We start from the raw sequence: 19,768 nt of genomic DNA, 5'->3' as shown, positions 1-19,768 counted from the left end.
GTATTATTTGAAAAACTTTCTGGATTTACAAAGTATATATCTAAGGCAAATAATGTGGGATCTGTGAAAGATATGCCATATCGGATTCGTAAGGAGCAAGACTAAAATATAAAATATGGTCGATTCTGAGTTTGAAAATTTCAAATGCAATTGTATTCCACAGACTTCCACAAGTCCAAAGAGTTATATCTTTCTAATATGCGACTTTAAATAGCCGAGTTGTGATCATTATCAAATTTTTGAAGTGGGTATTTACAAAATGGCCAAATTTACTACAAACCTGAGCCCAAAGCTAAGCCAAACGCAAAAAGCTCGTGTGTAAATAATTACAAAATTGAACAAAAAATCAATGACAGATATCTACATATGTACATGTATATATATATATGTATATATGTGTTTGGGTTTGGATAGGTGGTTGTCTAGTTTGTTGCACTTAACCTAAAATTTGTAGGGCTTCGCTGGCAAGTGGCTGCTTGGAAGCAGGTTTTTGTAATTCAGTTGCTGCCTGGTATTTCATCGTATTACGCAAAAGTTTTCGGCATTGTGATGAAGTTCATTGGATTTGTGCTGATTTTGTCCGCAGTGGTCGCAATAGCGAATGCGCTCAGCTTTACTGTAACATCCCGGATCTATATGGATGTAAAGCAGAAGAAGCAGCCACTGGGCCGCATCACGTTTGGCCTGTTTGGAAAGATTGCGCCAAAGGCGGTGGCCAACTTTCGACACATTTGCTTGCGTGGCATTAATGGCACCAGCTATGTGGGCGCACCATTTCATCGGATTGTGGATCGGTTTCTGGTGCAGGGTGGCGATATAATTGGTGGTGATGGCACCGGCTCGATCAGCATCTATGGCGACTATTTTGAGGATGAGGAGAAGGGTCTGAGCATTGAGCACAATCGTCCTGGCTATCTGGGCATGGCGAATCGTGGCCCAAACACAAATGGCTGTCAGTTCTATGTGACAACTGTGGGTGCCAAGTGGCTGGATGGCAAACATACCGTCTTTGGCAAGGTGATGGATGGCATGGATACCGTATATGCCATAGAAGATGTGAGTTCCAATGGGAATATTATTGTTGCATAGATAGACTATATCTATTGTTATTGGTACAGGTGAAAACCGATACGGATGACTTTCCCATCGATCCCGTGCTGATAACAAATTGTGGTGAGCTGCCAACGGAACCATTTGAGTTTTATCCCGATGATTATAATATACTGGGCTGGATTAAGGCAGCGGGTTTGCCAGTAACTAGTTCGTTTTTAGTTCTACTCATCTTCCACTATTTTTTCCGTCAACTTAATATGTACTGCTGACCAATGATTTCAATTTCTCATTGCTTTATTCATGCACATATACATTAATTATTATATAATCACATTAATATCGTTAAATAAAATGAGTGTCTATAACTATCGAGTCGTTTAAGCCTTGATCACTCCACGGATAAGAACGGGCAGTGTTGGTCCCATATGCAGCTGGAATGGAATGGAAATAGAGTATATAGAATAGAGTATACGATATATATACTCTAAATCCTTATGACTTACATCGATATATATATAGTCAACTATGCGTTGATCGCGCACGTAGTATTTGGAGTCGGGCTTAAGGAATCCAACCAAGCGCAGCTCGATGTCAGAGAAATTGGAATGATGTGATGTAAAGATTTTGGCCAGCGTAAAGTGATGTTTGTGATCCGGATAAACGGAATAATTCAAACTATTGTAGTACTCCTCAATCATACGACGATCCTTATCGGTGATCGCACGCTGATGTCTAATGAAATCATCAAAATCAAAGGAGTGAGCATGCTTCAACTTCGGATCGTTATCCTCATCGAGTAAACGTTCCCACATATTCCGATAGCCCTTGTTGAAGAACTCCGGTTCGGTGCACTTCTCAGCCCAGTAAGTGAACTTCATGTCGGGACTGTAAATGGGGAGATAATATAAACTTTGGGGCTTAGGTGGAGTACTCACTGATTCTCGACATTAAAGTCGACAAAGAGTCCTGGAATACGAACAGCAGTGCGGGCAGCAGCTATTAGTTTTCCGGGTCCAAAGAAATGCAAACGCATTTCAAACCGCCGTATTGTATTACGGGTCAGTGGACCCAAGTCTAAAATATATCCGAGTTGTTCACAGGGTAGAGGCTGTACAGTGAAATGCTTGACAAGAACGGGCAGCTTGTAGCCTTGAGACTTATTCAGATTCACATAGTTCTGATAAACCTTTTGATGTGTGTTGTAGAGATCAGGATTGTTGGTCAGACGCTCTAAATAGCGCTCCGTGACTAGCATCTGGTTGAGTACAGTTGCATTGGGCATCTCCTGATTGTTATTGACCAGCACATAGGTCTTGGTCATCTTGAAGAACTGTATGTCATGGTAGCGCTGTCTATCACTGGACATATCATCCTCACTTTCGGATAGCTCACTGAAATCACTGGTCACCTGTTGCTCCTGTACGCCCTCCTCTTCGTTCGCTGCTAGCTCGGAATCGCACTCTGTGATGCTCTTGAATGTCTCATAGTTGTAGATTTTACGCATGAATGTGTACTCCTCCATGATCTCGGTCATGCTCTGCTCCACCTTGGGCAGGGGCGTCGTTATATTCAATATGGGCAATATACCCTGCCCACGCAGACGAAAACTGCTGTAGGCACTGTCATTAATGAACACAGTGAATCTACGCAGGAAATTCTCGTTGAATCCCAGTATTCCAGAGACTTTAATCTTTTCAGTGGCCCAAGGATCCAAAAAGAGTGCATTATCCTGCATGAGTTTGGCATAGCCATCAATTAGTCGCATATCCTTCGGCTCAGTTCCATGGATTATCAACTGTAGTGGATACCTTGTCACATTCGAGATGCGTACAACTGTGTTGAATGTCTCATACCAGGGCTAAAATAGAGATGCGAGGTGACAAAATACTTCAGTCAATTTATAGATCAATTTAATCCGAATACTCACCCTAATGTTGACGTAAATGTTGTCCTTTTGGAATTTAATTTTCTGCATCAAATTGACAAGAGTTACCGCCAAATACTGACTACGTCCACCAATCACGTCCAACTGAAACAGAGACTTCACCTCATAAGATTGTCGCACGTGAGGCAGATGGAGCAGACAATTCTGATCCTGTAGTTCGTCTAGCTGTCCCGTCTTCTCGTAAAAGTAAATGAAACGATCGGAGAAACAGTATTCGGAGGAGGGTTCAGATAGCTGCTGGCTGGACTCAATGTTCAGTCTGTTCAATATATAGTCGATCGTGTGATGAACATAGCTGGAATCACTGTAACGATCGGTGTCCTCCAGAGATATCGGCATATCGTCCATCCTTATTAAGAAGCGACGTTTGGCCAGATCGAGATCATTAATGATCTCGTCGATGATATCGAGTATTACGCTGCCATTCTCCTGTTCCTTGCGGAACTGACAGCGGCATTCCTGATAACGTAGCGTTAAGTTCGTTTCATCCTCGCAAGTGAAATTGTATTCTAACGTGCGCAGGATCTGTGAGAGGATATCGGCAACCAAATCAGGTGTATCCTCGGTGCCAATGAAAGTCCGTGATTCTTCGATGCGTCTCCACTTGAAATTAGCTGCGGTGCAACCATGATTAACAAGAGCCACATTCATATTGTAGGGATAGCCACGATCGAACAGCACCAGTTCCGGTTGAAGGATATGAATTTCAGGCACTTTAACGGTTAGCTGTAGTTTGAGACATTTTTGCGTTGTACTCAGAGCGGTGACATTAATGCGTCCCTCAATAAGTTTGCAGGAGTGTTGCTTCATTGTGGATTTATTCAAATTGACAAATATCTCCTTCTGCTCGAGTGCAGTCATATCAACATGAATTTGCTTCTCGAAAGTATGTTCGTAGAGCTCTTTAATGCGAAATGGACCCACAACTTCGAGTAATACCTCTTGAATGGGTGAATTATGTGGATTGATTAGTTGGGCCCGTCGCATTTGTGGACGCTCCTTGAGCGGATCCTTGGGTTCGAAATGGAAAGTTAGCTGTTTGCGATCCCAGACCAGCTGACATTCAGTAAATTTGGCCTTTACTGTAAATCTTATCATTTGTTTGCGTTTCGGATACTTCAAGTCCGTGACAATCATCAAGAAGTCACAGAAGAAGACACCCTCCTCATAGCTGGTCACAAGAATCTCCAGCGTTTGTTCTCCCTGCGACGGCACCTCCAATAATTTGGGTGTAATATCGAAACGCGCCGTGAGTGGTTGGAACACACAGGAACTCGCTTTCAGGGAAGGATTGTAAGTGTTGAGGCGCGAGATGTTGAGACGATAGTTTCGAAATCCTCGGTTTACTACCCTTACCGGGAAGCTATATTTGAAGATATGTGCAGTGAAATGTTCTTTTGTATCCACGAAAAGCTGGCCCGCATCGAAGCCCTCTCTAATGTTTGGCTCGAAGTAGAGCGGCACTCCCTCAACCAAAAATTCAATGGGTATTTCCATCACTTTGTTATACTGCAGATCTATATAAAGAGTGTTATGAAATACGCCCGGATCGGGAAACAAGGACACAAGGGTCGTGTACATGCTCTGCCCGGTTGGTGATAATTTACCGCCCCTCGTTGTCAGATACTGAAATTCGATGTCTTTCTGGGGGAATATAATTGCAATTTAATTATCATGAAAAGAGCCAAACTCTAAATTATATTTTTTCCTATTTTAATCAAAACAATTTAGAGTATTATTATATACTTACCAATTTCATAGAAAGCAACGTTTTTGTTGGCGAACAATTGTCAATATAAAAATGTAATTTGTTCGGTTCATAGACCTGTATACGGATGTGGACTGATTTTGGTGTAATGCATATTTCCGAGGGCAAAACATTCGCAAGCAAATGAAATGGATAAGGATGTGGATCACCGACGATTCTCAACAGACCTGAGACTTTACTTCTCCCCAGGTCACGGAACGCGACCACGCATTTGGCAACCACTTTGGAGTTGCCTGCAATATAGAATTTCCAGATGTTATCGCGAAATGACATTTCATTTGGCTGTAATGATGATAATTAGAGTTAATTGAATACTATTTTCAATAGTAAAATAAACAATAATAAAATCCAACTTACAATAACATCAAAGTGTATAAATCCAGCAACATAGGATTTATTGTCAAAACCCACTTCAAATTCATATTCCTCACCCGCAAAGGTAATGCGATCGGTCAGATCGACATAGTTAATCCAGTCGATCTCAGGAGTGCAGCAATTATATTCGTACCACAGCTTTGAGCAAAGGAAATGCGACTCAATCAGGGTCTTGGTTTCCGAAGCTTCACTGCATTCAGAACTACCTTGTGGTATTACCGGACATACACGCACCGTTAGCGATCGATGATAGTAGCCCACTCGATTTGGTATTATTAATATGGATATGCTGCGACCCGTATTGGGTCTCAGATTGATAATCTCAGTATCGCAATATATTTCTTTGGGATCACTTGGTACTGCATTCCAGTCCAGGAAAATGAAATTGTCATGCTTTTTCATAATGCTAAAGTACTGCATGTTCAACAGACTTCTTAAGGCCTCCTGAATAACACGCTTTTCCGTTTCCGATTTATCAAATATCTTCTGCGTCTTTAGGTTCTGCAGCAGATAATTAGTCATTCCAGAAATTGGTTCTGTTGAGATGAGCAGAATTGTTAGTAGGAAAATGTTCCTTTGCAAGATATAGCCATAAAGTAAATCACAATAAAAAGCAAATTAGTTACCTAAGACGTTCTCTTCAAATTGAACGCTATATTCGGAATCGTTAACTGAAACTGAGTGCACAGATAGTAAATCATCTTGGCTGCCGTTAAACTCAATATTTTGATCTATTTCCGTGTTATCGCAAAGGTCGATATAAGTTTCTTGCATATGCTTGATGGGATCTCTAATCGTTATGGGCAGCATTTCGATTGGGTCGCGTATATTGAAGACCAAAGGTTGTTCCGCGCCATCATCGTTGACAGTCACTTGCAGAGTAATGGGCACGGACAGCGGATTCATTAGGAGCATAAAACGTTTCTGGGGAACAGCGAAAGGAATGCTGCCAAATTCCACAAGTTCCGGAAATGTGCGCAGCTGAATATGTTGGCCAGTGCCCCTAAAATGAGTTAAGTGATGTATGAGACTCTATACTGGGGAAAAAGGGCCATTATAAAATGACAAATGATTCTATAAATGGAACGCTAAATGTGCCAAGATGAAAACAGAAGTGAAGCTGAAGATAAATAACCAATATTTTAAGAAAATGCTTACTTAATCTGTACATTATGAATCAATCCGTTGATCACCTTAAAGCGCAAGTTGACCAGAAAATGTGATGTTTTAAGGGTAAAGAAGGATACATTGAAAATGCCACGTTCGCAGGGCTTCAGAGCGAAGCCATCGACGGGGGTTATGCGCAAACCACAGGTTTCCTCATCCAAACACTCATCAAACTTGACCTTGGCGACCACAACTGAATTGTTAGACATTATTTAAGGGGTTTCCGTTGAACTGCCAGCTTACCGACCATCCACATTTAAGACCTTAATGAAGGCGCAGTGCTCCTCGCCCACATAGATATTACGCATGTCGATTGTCTTGGGAAAGAACTCCACATCGATGCCAGCAATCAGTCCGTCAACAACAATAAAATGAGAGTCGACACAATCGTTGTTATCGGTGAAGCACAATGAGATTTTCGTACATTGAAAGAATGGCGGAATGGCCTCGTCGGGAAATGTCGTCAACAAGTTAGGCCGAAATGCCAAGACAGTCTGATAGGACTCCAATGGATGGATCTTTGTGGGTGCATCCAATTGAAAATGTGTAGCAGCTGCAGCACTATAAGAAATACGTTCATTGTCATCATCTTCAAAGTCGAATAATAGAGCACTATGCATGCTGATGGAGTCAGACTCATTTGATATGCTCTCTATTGACGTGACTGGCGAGTCGGCGTAGAACTCAGTGCTCAAGTGGAGGGTATATGGTGACTCGTTGCATATGGTTATCGTTCGACTGATTTCCTCACCAAATTTGGCCATATCATAGGATATGTAACCAGTACTTATGTAAGCAGCCATCGACTTTGGTACATAATCAAAGATCACGAGCTTGGAGGGACCTGTTACTGGATTCGTATTAAGTCACCGATTTGCTTAATTCTTTGATACATACTAATTCCAAATTTTAAATTAAAGAATCCTTTGTATTCCTGCAGCTTATACGGTATGAACTTGATAAATAACTTGTAATAGGCTTGCGGAACCATTACGTTCTTGTTAAAATCAACTATTTTGAGTCCCTTAAAGCTACTGCAATTGCCAAAGAGAAGAAAATCGTTTTAAATGCCTTGCGTAAATGAGGGAATGGCCTTACTTTCTACTCTTAATACCAATAGGTTCCTTGGTTGGATTGTACAGGATCATTTCATAATAAGAACTGTCCTGTGGCACGGTGGAGGGCAGCGTAATATGTTCAGAAAATGACGGCTCAGTCATGTTCTTAGTTACTGTGAGAGGATGTTTAGAGACACACAATAATGTTGTAATTAAGAGTGGTCGACTAGGAGACATTCTGAATCGTATAATATCAATCATATCTTTTTGGGATATTCTAATGCTGTTAGAAATGGATATTGATCGAAAATTGTATGTATCGATATCGATATTAAACAATTCGGTGAAGTGCAAAGCACTTATACATTAAATTTAACGTTTTTAGCATTTAATCCGACTGACTGCTCTACTTAACTGTTAATGATTCATTATGAATCGAATTGTTAATGTCTCCTATTATGTAAAACAACTAAATCACTTTCTAGGCATTTATATCTTCAATTATACTATGTATCTCTTACCAATTATAGGCACTTGAAAGGTAATGTTCGGATGAAAGGAGTGAACGAATAAGTGACGTCGCCGATTAATAGATTTGTTTGTGGAATTGCGTATTTTGATTTTCACACTGAGCTCCTTGTCTGTTTCAATATAGCGATTTAATTCTGGTTTTGGTATCACGATTGAAGTATCGCTGGGACTGTCCGTAGTAAGTTTGATCATACGAGGATACTGATATAGGAAAACTATCTGCTATTAGAAAGTACTACAATTTAAAGCAATAAATACCAGTCCATTGTTTCGAATTTTTAGCGTTATGTCATAAGTTGACCTTGGTTTAAAAGGTGCTCGATATATTATCAAACGTGGCGTAATGTGCAGTGATTCCACCAAATTGGCATAATCAGATAAATCTATAAATGGAGCAATGAATTAAAAACATCTGATCAGGGTAAGTATTTCAGTGCTAGCTCACATTCTTTGGCAATGCAGCAGCCGTAGGCTCTCGAGTGTGTGCTGCGAAAGGAAGCCGCAGGTCCTTTGGGCTCGGATTCCTGATCGCTTTGCTCTTCAGCTTCATCGAGTTCGTTTGAGTTATCGAAGCGGATGTCCTTTGATGAATATGCAATACGTGAACCATCCATTTCCTAGCTATTTTTTTATTTATTTATCATTTGTTTAGAAAAGCTAAGCCAATTTTTATTTGTGTATATTGGCTTGTCACTCGTTTTTATTATGTGTATTGTGTTTTTTACGTTTTATAAAAATCTGAGAGCTATTTTTGAAGATTAGCTGACAAAGTTGCTTCTCGTCCGCTTTCTGGATGCGATGAGGATTTTCAAAGAATACGGGAATTGTGTATCTGAAGTATTTTCTTTATTTTTTTTTCGGGTACAGAGCATGTGATTACGTCACAGTCACACCCGTAAAACAAACAGTAAACATACACACTAATATATACGCCGATTTTGGCAGAGCGAAATACAATTTTATATTACGTATACGCCCCGTTGTTGTTTTGGGAAAACAATTTCAATTTGGCAAAACTCAACGCAGCGTGTGACCGACAAAATGCCGAACGTATTTTGGGGGCAGGCAAAAGACAGTCTGAGCCTGGCTAAGGAATGGGTGGCAGGGAGCCAAGCAAGGATGCCAAAGAAGCCGCAATACAACGAATGCAATCTCAGAGCAGCTGACAATGCACACAACAAAGTCGTTGGCAGTCTTATTTATTTGTTGGTCCGGTTCCGTTTGTGTTGATCTGCTCTTTTCTGCATTTGGCAAAAGCCGAAATGTCCTTTTGTGCAAAATTAATGATATGGGCTGTACGGTCGACGGTCGACGGTCGACGTGCGGTTTACGGTTTAGGTTCGACTGGCCTCGTCTATTGTCATTTTTATTGTCAACGGACCAAGGCAAGTAAAAAATTGGCCTAAAAACCAATGCAACCGCAAAGCGAACAAAGAAAATTGAAAGCAACTAAAGGACCAAAAGCATGTGCACAGAGATGCCAAACTATTTTGCATGTGTTTCCAAACCAAATCCCAACCCACATCCCAGTGGGCGTGTTTGGGCTCTCATGTGCTCTTGTCCTTCGCACTCGTCCTGTGTGTTTATTATCGCCGACGAAGCGCTTATAAATCACGCCACTTCAGCAGCAGCGCCAGGATTCTCACGTAGTTCGGGTACACAGAGAGACACGGCAACACAGATAATGGCAGCCCACTGTCCGCAAGTGTCAGCAGCGGTCTGCAAAAGGGGCGGGGCGGGGCGGCTGTGAAGGCGTCGTAACAAGATACCCGAATATTGTACAGTTTTTCAATACAAGCGAAAATACCTCCCATCTACATCCTATAAAATAGAAAAGCAAAAAGATTCAACTTTAATCGTTGTCCCTTTAATATACTACACTTTTTAATTAGATTCCAGCTGTCAAGCTAAAATTATTTATACACATTTACAGTCAAGCGTCAACTTTAAGCTTTTATAGGCAGCAATTCAAACGATTTTTTCTTTGTGTTTGTGTTTTTTTTGTTGTTGTATATTTAAATTCTATATTCTCTTATTAAGTGGTAATTTATGCGTCCCAAATTGGCGCCATCAGCAGTGGTTGTCAATTGAATGTCATCATTATAACAAGGAAGCAAACACACAACCCCTTCAAGAGCTGACATCCCTTACTACATTATTATTGTGGAACGGATGTGAATGACACTAAGAATGAAAGCGGCCAAGTTTTATGCGAGTCCTTTAACAGTTTGGTTTTTATGATTTCGCAAACTGTTTGACCAGCTCTAAAGTTCTTGAGTGCTCGAAAAATAGAGATGATATCAGGCAAGAGACTGACTGGCTAACTATATAGTTGCTGCTGGCATAGCCAAGGTAAGTTCTATGCCACAAAAAAAACAACAAAAGGAAAAGAAAAAAGGCAGCCAGAGAAGTGAGTGGTTTTTATTTGTCCGGCTTATGTGGTCCTTACGACTGTAAAGTGGCAATTCTTTAACAATTTATGTTGGCCAAACCAAAGTCGAGTGTGTCGAGTGTTGCCGGCAACAGCTGACGCCAACTGAGCTACTGCTGCCCAACTCTTACCCAGCTTCAACCCCATCGCGCTTGGCGCTGTTGAAGGGTTCGTTATTCTTGTTTTTTATTTCTTGTTTGGTCCGTCGGCTGTGAAATTTTCGTGAATTTATGAGCACTTGAGAGCAGGCGCCATCGCCATTGCCATTGCGATGCCAGCGGCTGCGTTTGTCCTCAACGACAGCCTCGTCCTCGCGACTTTGTTGGCCTAATATAAATTTCAACTTTAACAACAACTGTGCTCTCACTCGTGGCTCGCTGTCCGCTTGGCCAACGCCTGGCAACGTTATAGTGTGACTTCATTTTTTGTTTGTAGTTTTTTTGGTACTTGTTTTTAATACCCTTGCTGGGAAAATTATAATTTTTAGAATAAAATACGAAAGATATTAATATTAATTAATAATATTGTACCCATTAATTTTACTTATTGGCAATTTTTGTGTCTTTCGAATTGTCTTAACCAAACTCACAAGTTATGAGTGTTTACTTTTGTCAAAAAATGATTAACATCCGACAGATTTATCATACAGCTCCAATAGCAAACAACTCTATAAGGGTAGCTTAGCTCCGGTGTGCCACAGATAGATGTTATTTCTTGCTTATTTTGTTGTATTTTTCTAAGTGCAGGCAGCAGCGCAATAAAACGCTCTGTAAATGCTTTGAAAGGATTGCGGGCAAACAGTCTGTGCTCGTAAATCGTAGAGGAACCCCTCTTCACCGTTGCATAAAAATTAGTTTACGTGGCACATAATTTTACATTAATTTCATTTCAAATGACCCCAGTTCCACTGAAATACTAGATACCAAGTACTCATATGGATGTACATAAATATGCGAGTGTCATACACATATACACACACACACACACACTCGCAGGCACACTTGAACAGGGCCATGCACTAAGTGAGCCTTGCCAAAAACAACTTTGCCACATTTTAAAGTATCTGTCACATAAAATACACACAGACTGCTTCCCTCAGTGGGGGAGTATGATACTACAAATGCAACAAAATATGTTGTTTTTCTGCTGCACATGGGAAAACAGTCAGGCAAAAAAAAAAAAAATGAAAAACACAGCAGCAAACACAAAATGCTTATAAAATGATAAGTTGCGCTGCAACAAGATGATCAACATCGACGCTGACGTTGAGCTTGATGTCGATGCAGATGACGACGCTAAAATGTGGCAGTGAAGTCAAGTGAAATGTACGAGCAACTGCAGTTTCTACAACACTATCAACAAAACAAAAGAATATATATAAATGAGAATACTATTGAGAAGCTTGCTCGACTAGAAATTACCATGTATTTAACGGAACAAATACAGATACTCTGCGGGCAAAGGTTTTCAACAGAGGCGGTCTGTGTAAGAACATATTTTTTTAATGCCACATTTGTTGCCAAAATAGATAATTGGTCGATTGGAGAATTTAAATAAGCTTATTTAATATATGGTATCCAAAGCTGTTTTACAAAATTTGTTGTCTTTAGTTTAAAATTTAATTGAAAAAGATATTTTTACCATCATTGGAGGGAGCAGAAATTTGTTCCCCAATTCTTTAATAGCTTTAAGTATGTTAAGTATTAAAAAATCAACTCTCCAAAAGCCGTGTCTCCAGATCTTTCTGAGTTCAACCGGATTGCTCTGCTTCTGCTGCGGCTGCAATAAACACATTCATAACTTCATTGTTCCTTAATTTATTCATTTTTAAAGTGTACAGGGTATATTAAAAAATAAAAAAAATGAAACAGATGCACAAACATTGCCAACGTCAGCGTCGATGTGCTGAGGAAATATTTTGTGTGAAATTATTGCGGCGGCAGCAGAGGGAATTGGAATAGCAGCGAGTAAATGAGCGTCGTAAAAACCACAACAAAACAAGTTGCAGCAGCATCGAATAAGGAAATAATAGTTGACGTTGCATAAATGCGGGGTGTGGCGGGTTGTTGGCGCAGTCGACAAATACTCTAGGGTGGCGCACATCGAGTATACGTAATATATTTGTAATGTAATGCGAGGTAAGACCAACAGCAACCAGCAAAGCAATTAGTGGGACAAATTACTTCGACCGCAGAGTCCCAAAAATCAAATGGCACAAAAGAGCTCTCTCTCTCTCTCTATTTCTCGTGCTCTCTCTGTTCCTCTATATTGAGCAATGCCCACTCGATGTTAGTTAATATGAATGAAAACTCATTAAAAATTTTCAACTGATTGACTGCACAATTTTCAATGATATTTTCTCTGACATTGTGCAGCAAATGGGACATGTGTTGCAAGCGATGCATGCGTCAAGCGGTCATCCAACAAAATGGCAAAAGAAGAACCCCAACTCAAACCCCAGACCCCAAAAACAGAAACAGTTTCAGATCCCAGTCGAGCCCACTGACCATACAATTTATGCTAATGCTCGTTAGTGAAATCAAACAGCTACAGAAGCAGCAGCAGCAGCAGTAGCAGCAGCAGCAGTGCAACAATTATGTAAACAACAGGGCCGTAAAGCAAACTACGTGAACAAGCGTCAGACCGTCTAACAGACTGACAGGCTATTGAATGGACAGTTGTTGGGCAGACAGACAGACAGGCAGACGCACAAAAACAGTACATGAATGCTGAACTGTGGGGCAATTACAAACGTAAAGTGTGGATTATAAATGCATAAAACATGACTTTAACATTTAATACTTTGAAAACAAATACCTTTAAAATCTGATTTGATTGCAAAATTATTAAAAATAATTAAATTTTAAGGATATTGGCGTTAATCTAGAACATTTTCAGAAGCTTTCTTAGACTGCACATAAGCAAGAAATTTGTCAGAGTTTCATTTAGTCCACTGTGTTCTTGATTCGGTTGGTCAAAATATATTGACGCATACATTGGCAGTAACAATTAATCTGCTAATTGCCAATTTAAGCACGTAAACCAAACAATGGCGGCTGCATCCACAACAGCATCAGCAAGGACAACGACTGCGCATCAGATGACGTGCGAGTTTGGGGGTTTGGAGGCTGTTGTGGGTTTTGGGATACTGACAGTTATGGGCTACCAAACGGTTTGAAAAGTGAACGTGTGGCAACAATTGGTGCAAATGCAACAACTGCAACTGCAACTGCAACTGAGTCATGCACAGGACATTCGAGTACTTCTGCGTAATGGAAGCTAATGAAAGTCAACACAAGGAAGCAGCCTGATGCAATCACAGCCGGCACCAAGTGCATATGAATAATCAGCACTCTCGTAAATACACAAATTGGGTTTTGTTGTTGACACGCCGATTTGTTTAACGGTTCAAGCACGTCTAAGACCCAATGCAAGCAACTCCGGAAGCAGAACTGGAACCCCTCATTCGAAGTCGCACAATCAATGACTAATGAACCCTTGATATTATTTCCTTCATTTTTTACATTGAGTTCAGTGCACATTTTTTTATTTTGCGATAGTGGAAACTTTCATCTTGGTTTTGGCCTTTGAGGCGTCACGAACTAAGTAAGTGCGCTACATTGTTTGAGAAGTTAGGTGCGAGTTTTTCAATTTGATTTTATTTTTAAATCTTTCTGTTTTGGCAATGGCAGCTATTAACAACAATTGCCAAAGCTCATTAAATTTAAGCAACGTCAAATGGGCAAGCAAAAAGTAAACCTTGAAATCCTTTTGCTGTACATACTCTGTTTTGCTAAAGGAAATGCTGTTGTATAGAATTTTTCTTAGAGGTATTTAAATTGATATTATATCTTCTAATGATATCTTTCAAAAATGAGTTCATAAATATTCTGTTGGTAGCAAAAAGAAATGTTCACACTAGAGTAAAAACTATTTGTATGCTGGAAGTAAACTGAAATTGTTGTTGAACATCTGCCAAAGTTAAGAGCAAAGTAAAGTATAAAGTATCTTGCAGCTGGAAGTTGACCATCTTCAAGAAACTCTTAACTGTTTACTCTTGCCTTTTGGCAGCAATTGAAACACAAAGGGCATCGTTGTCAACTCCGTCGACGTCATTTACCACATTCAAAATGCCATTAAAAGCATACTAAAATTAATTTGTAGCAATTAGTTGCAAATTGCAAGGAAGCGAAATGAAAATGAGAAACAAAGCAAAGCAAACGAAGCAAAAGGACCGCAGCAGAGCGGAGAAATTGCTCAACATTTTTATGTGTTTTTGCGCATTTAGAAAACTGTCTATAGAATTGCTGGGCAAAATCATAAAAACTGGAGTAACCAAAAGGACCTCATCCACCACGTAGGGAGTGAACCAGAAGGAGACGGTGGAGCAGAGGGAGGCGCAGCCAGCGAGTGTAGTCAAGCATAAATAAATGCTGTGTTATTTTTGGCAATTATTTTCACATTCGAGTGTCTGTCCTCCAATGGAGCTCATTTGTAATTTGCAGCCGGGAAAAACGCTCGCATTGTGTTCAGCTGTTGCCGTTACTCTCTAATATCCTGTAACCATTTAAAATTGGCTATAAGTGGGTATAATCAGTTGTTTGAGATATAAGCAAGAGTCAAGGGACTCAACCTAAAGAGTATATTATTATTTTTTTAAATTATATAATACGAAGAAGGAATAGTGTATATGAAGTTGAGCATTTTCTGCTTTATGGAAAAATGCAAATTTATTTGAAATAATCTTCGTTGTGAGAGTATGGTTATATCTAGATCCAGATACAGGATATCTGCTAGTATAGCACTGACCAGAGCCTTCTCATTTGCTTTTATTGTTTGCTGTTATGTGACTGACACCATTAATTAGCCTCCTTGTCGGCCTCAGTCAGCGCCAGCGAGCGATAGACATCTTGGAGCCAGCATTTGTCTTGGTTATGTGAATGGGAATGGGAATGGAAATGGGATGTAGTTCTGGGGTTATGGAGTATATTCATGCGTGGATATGCTAACGGTTAGGTGGCGTATGACACATGTTGTCAGCGTGCTCATCTTTCTTTCTTTCTGGTTGCTGGCGATGCTGCTGTTCCGACTATTTTCTCCGCTAATTGGAAAATGTCACAATTTATTTTATTTTTATGTTTAATTGGATTCTGCTTTGGGGAAAGTTGCTGCGTTGCTCGATGGCTTGGAGGACAAAAACACATTCTCGTCGCCTAGGTGCGATGCATGATAATTTTCTTAATTTGCGCTCCCTGATGAGCTAAAGCTGAGATAGAAACATGTGTGCGAATGAGATGGCACAAAATAAAAGAAAACGAAACTTTTTCCATTTTGCTGATGGCATGTGTACGTGTAAAAGTTCAACCACTACTAAGGATACCAGCTCAACAAGGACGACGAGCACTCTTCAAAGGTGCAAATAAAGTAAATTATTAGTTTCTGCTGCTTCTTCTTCTCCATCTCCTTCTCCTTCTGCTTCTTCTTCATCTTCTTCTTCTTGTTGAGTTGCTGATGCGAATGCTGCTTGCCGCTGCTACTTGTGGATTTCCGCTTCAATTATTGCCGCTGCTCGCATAAATTTCACTTGACAAACTTGTCTGATAGTTGCAGTCAGATGGAGACAGAGAGAGAGAGAGAGAGAGAGAGAGAGAGAGAGGGGGAGAGCGAGATAGAGAGTGAGAGATAGAGAGTGAGAGAGGATAAGCATCTGCTTGTTCGCATTGGCAAATTAAGAACTTCCGCCGTGTGCCAAATGTAATTCCCATTACTTCTATCAAAAACTTTGCCACCAACAAACCCCTCGCCCCCCATACCACCCCATCAAAAAAATTGTCGTATTTTACGTGCTCGCTGTTGCCATGTCTCAAAAGCAGTATAGAAAATATTCAATTACTTTGGCTTCCAGCATTTGCACTCATTCTCACTCCTGGCACTTTCTAAATCTTGAATTTCGAGCGAAAATCGTTTTCTCAAATTTGATTGTAGTATTATAATTAGGATCATCATCAAAAGGCATTTCTTGTGAAAAACAGTTCAGTTTTGCCAAAGTTATGGCAGTGAAAAGTTGACTTTGAAAAAAGCGCAGAAAAACGCTTTTGAACACATCTATTTACGCTCGGCTGCATATTACTTGAGATATTGAAACTACAGGATATTCCAACACTTATAAACGAATATAATTGTTAATTGTCAATTGATGTTTCAGTTTTTCTCACTGACTGCACTAGAAGGGCCTGGCTGCCTCGCAATGGCTGAGATTCAGCTGGATGCACATCAAGTTCTTTTGGTCAGTGCTTTTTGGGGCAACTGCCGCTGCCTGCAATGTGCTTCGCATTCAAGTTCTTCACATTGCAGAACATGCACTATGGCTCCTTATTGCAGTCCTTGACCGGGTGATTTTGTTCTCCGTATCGTGTGCAGAGTGCCCAAACTCAAGGTATTGCTAGGATGCTGCTGCCGTCAGACCAGGTTTCACCAAATTCGAATCGGGTTACAGTATTCATATCCCAAGACATAACTGAACTCTGTCTTAAGCATAACGGCTTACCCGAGGAAACCTGGCTTACTGCCCAAGGTCACGAGTTGCTTACACTACTCAGGACAATAGTCGAATTGGTCATTGCCATGTTAATGACGATGAAGATCTTTTCACCAACCAGAGGCACTCACCTGAGTAGTGTCAGCCCCGTGTGATATTATTGTGCGAGGGACAATTGTATATGCGAGTGTATGTGCGTGTGTATATATGTGTGTGTGTGTGTATTTTGCGAGTGTATCTGTCTCATAACCCAAAGGTGTTGTGCACGCGTATGTGTTGTATTATAGCAGCTCGAGCATAATTTCTAATTAACTTTTTGCTGGAAAGCGGCAAAGTCGTAAGCGAGCAGAGGGGCTGGGCATGAGTGTGATGGGTTGGAGTGGGTGGGGTGTGTTGTTTAGCAGATGGGAGAGAGTTAGCGCTGAGATCCCTTTAGCACGTCATCATAAAAATGTTTTGCCAACACATTTTCGTGAAGCCTCTTGGGTGAGAGAAGAGAAGGGGGGTGGGCTAACAAATGAAGTAAAGAAATATGTACGACAGAAATAACAACACCAACAACAACAACACCAACAACAACACCACAGCACACACAAAAGACCGAACTGAAAATGGTAATAAAAACAACAGCACCTGTAAACCTGTGCATTGTTTTTGTTACTGTTGCTGTTGCTCTTGTTTTTATGCGTTAAGTCATTAAAATGAAAATTTATTATGCGCCCCATATATATATAATACGTAAGCGACCCACTTGTGGGCGTGGCACGGCCTCGGCCTATGCGGCGTATACGTAACGCAACGCATATCTCATTAAGCTCATGTTGCCGCTTTTGCCGCTGTGGATGCTACCCAAGTCTGCCTAAATGAAGCCAATAAAGCTTTTTATCTTCAGACAGACGTGATTTATTTATATGCCTTAAGAAATTATACTTGAAGGCGCCTTTGATTTCAAACCAAAGCCATATCACATTGTACATACATACGTATATCAAATGAGGCAACAAAATAAAATAAAAAGCCAAGAAATAACAAGAATTTGTAGCTTGATAAAGGTCAAATATGCCCCTGCAGTTATGTATTTGAGATGTGTACTTTTATTTATATGATTTTTAGTTTTCTTAAATTGAAAGCTACGAGAAAATAAGGCTTAATTTTAAACGACTTACTTAAAATTTCTGACTAGAAACAATAAATTGAAAATAATATTTATTTCTTTAGCAGATTGTCTGCACTGAAGCACTGAATATTTAGTCTCAATAGTTGAAATTAGTTAGTACGATTATGATAACTTGATAAAGAATATAATTTTCATACTTCTGGCCTATACCATGCCAAGTGTAATCAATATTATTCACTGAGAGAATGGAAACGGCATTGCCTTATAAGATTAGTCAATTTTTGCTATAATGCCACATTTGTCCATATATAAACTAACACTGACTGAAGTCTAACATGCCATTAGCTTGCTTGTGTCACTTACTCGCCTCCACATGAATCCGTTGCAACGATTGTCTCTGCATTATTTGCATAAATTCTGTTGTTGCCATTTTCCAAGTTGTCATTTTTGCTTTTTGCACTCTTTTAGTTGGAGTTAAGAGTTTCTTGATTGTTGTAGTTGTTGTAGCTTTCGCATTCGAGTTTGTTTTGTGTTTGGGTTTTAGGAGCGATTTTACCATAGAGTTGCTATCTTAAATAAAGTGTGTCGTTGACACAAAGCCCAACATAAATCCATTATCCCTACTACGGACTCCGATGCAGCTTCCCTATACCACGGCTTTTACTGCCATTGTCACTTGGCCTGGCCTGCTGTGGCAACATGCCGAAAATATGAAAAAGATACACACACACACACACACAACTGCGACTCTGTGCGAAGCTAAATTAAAAATTTTGCACAACGCAAAAATCAGCGATAAAAATGGGGCAGCGAAAAATACAGAAAAAAAACACAACTTTCGGAACGAACAGTTCGCTGGGGAAATATAAGATTCACAGTCAATTTTCTTTTATGTGACAACTACTCACACCACTTTTACAGACATGCACAGAAGTCTACGCACACGTTCAAGTTTTTTATTTTTTATTTTTATAGCGCTAAGCATATTTTTACTTGGCATATGTTTTGTTTTTATTGTGTTCGAGCTTTTAAGTTGCGCAGTCAGCCTGGAATAGGAACGCTGTCAGGCTAGGTAAGTGTGTGTATTTTTAATACAGTTCTGGCCAAAAGTTTTACAACAGGCAGGCCAAAAATACAAAAATTACCATTCGGCTGTTATCAGCACACATCAAGAGTGTTTTGCTCGATGGCACTTTGGGGAGCAACTATGACCATATGTGTAAGCTACTGTGCATGTGTGTGTGTGTGTGCATGTGTGTGTGTGTGTGTGCGTATGACAATGACTAATAAAAGTGCTTTTCCTTTTACCCCGCAAAAGCAATATAATAGTCAAACAGCGGCGCTCGTGTAATATGCATACAATATTTTCATTTCGCCGCTTTATTTTTTTCACAGTTTTCATTTGTTATTGCAAAAACAACAATAAAGTCGACTATGTTTTGGGTTAACGAAGTTGCAATACCCTTTCAAAAGTTTATGATTTAGTAAACTGCTATTGACAATACTTATTACGAGATCATAATAAATAAATATATAGATATTTATCAATAGCTTTTATCCCAAAAGATAAACACAGATTTCCTATTCAAATATTTTTTTAAATTTAATTTTTGATAGATCTTAGCTGTATTTATGTTATTTAAATATTGCAAACAAATATTGTTACAAAAATAAGAATAATTAAAGTTAAGATAAAGTGAATCCAATCAGTCCAACTACAATTGTATGACATATGTCATGGCAGAATTAAAATACCCCCGCAAGGGTATGAAAAATAAATGCTGC

The 19,768-nt window shown here is 39.8% G+C and overlaps 2 protein-coding genes across 2 annotated transcripts; one reads left to right on the top strand and one right to left on the bottom strand.

Annotated features, from left to right (window-relative positions):
- Positions 1-504: 504 nt before the first annotated feature.
- LOC6562926 (peptidyl-prolyl cis-trans isomerase, rhodopsin-specific isozyme) lies at positions 505-1,425 on the top strand. The gene is made up of 2 exons (XM_001988564.3): positions 505-1,056; positions 1,119-1,425. The coding sequence occupies exons 1-2, from the start codon at positions 550-552 to the stop codon at positions 1,320-1,322; spliced, it is 711 nt and encodes a 236-aa protein (XP_001988600.2). The 5' UTR covers positions 505-549; the 3' UTR covers positions 1,323-1,425.
- On the bottom strand, positions 1,344-18,358 carry LOC6562927. The gene is made up of 15 exons (XM_032735831.2): positions 18,347-18,358; positions 8,343-8,518; positions 8,156-8,280; positions 7,888-8,098; positions 7,407-7,539; positions 7,206-7,342; positions 6,556-7,152; positions 6,300-6,501; positions 5,768-6,144; positions 5,124-5,677; positions 4,749-5,048; positions 2,981-4,642; positions 1,989-2,911; positions 1,557-1,938; positions 1,344-1,484 (listed from the first exon to the last, which is right to left on the bottom strand). Exons 2-15 carry the CDS (start codon positions 8,509-8,511, stop codon positions 1,431-1,433), a joined length of 5,826 nt encoding a protein of 1,941 aa, XP_032591722.2. The 5' UTR covers positions 8,512-8,518; positions 18,347-18,358; the 3' UTR covers positions 1,344-1,430.
- Between the last annotated feature and the right edge of the window lie 1,410 nt (positions 18,359-19,768).

Source organism: Drosophila grimshawi, unplaced genomic scaffold (assembly GCF_018153295.1).
Source record: "Drosophila grimshawi isolate 15287-2541.00 unplaced genomic scaffold, ASM1815329v1 contig_1377, whole genome shotgun sequence".
Lineage (NCBI taxonomy): Eukaryota > Metazoa > Arthropoda > Insecta > Diptera > Drosophilidae > Drosophila > Drosophila grimshawi.
Note: the sequence above shows the minus strand (reverse complement) of the source record. Positions and strands in the feature narration are given on the sequence as shown.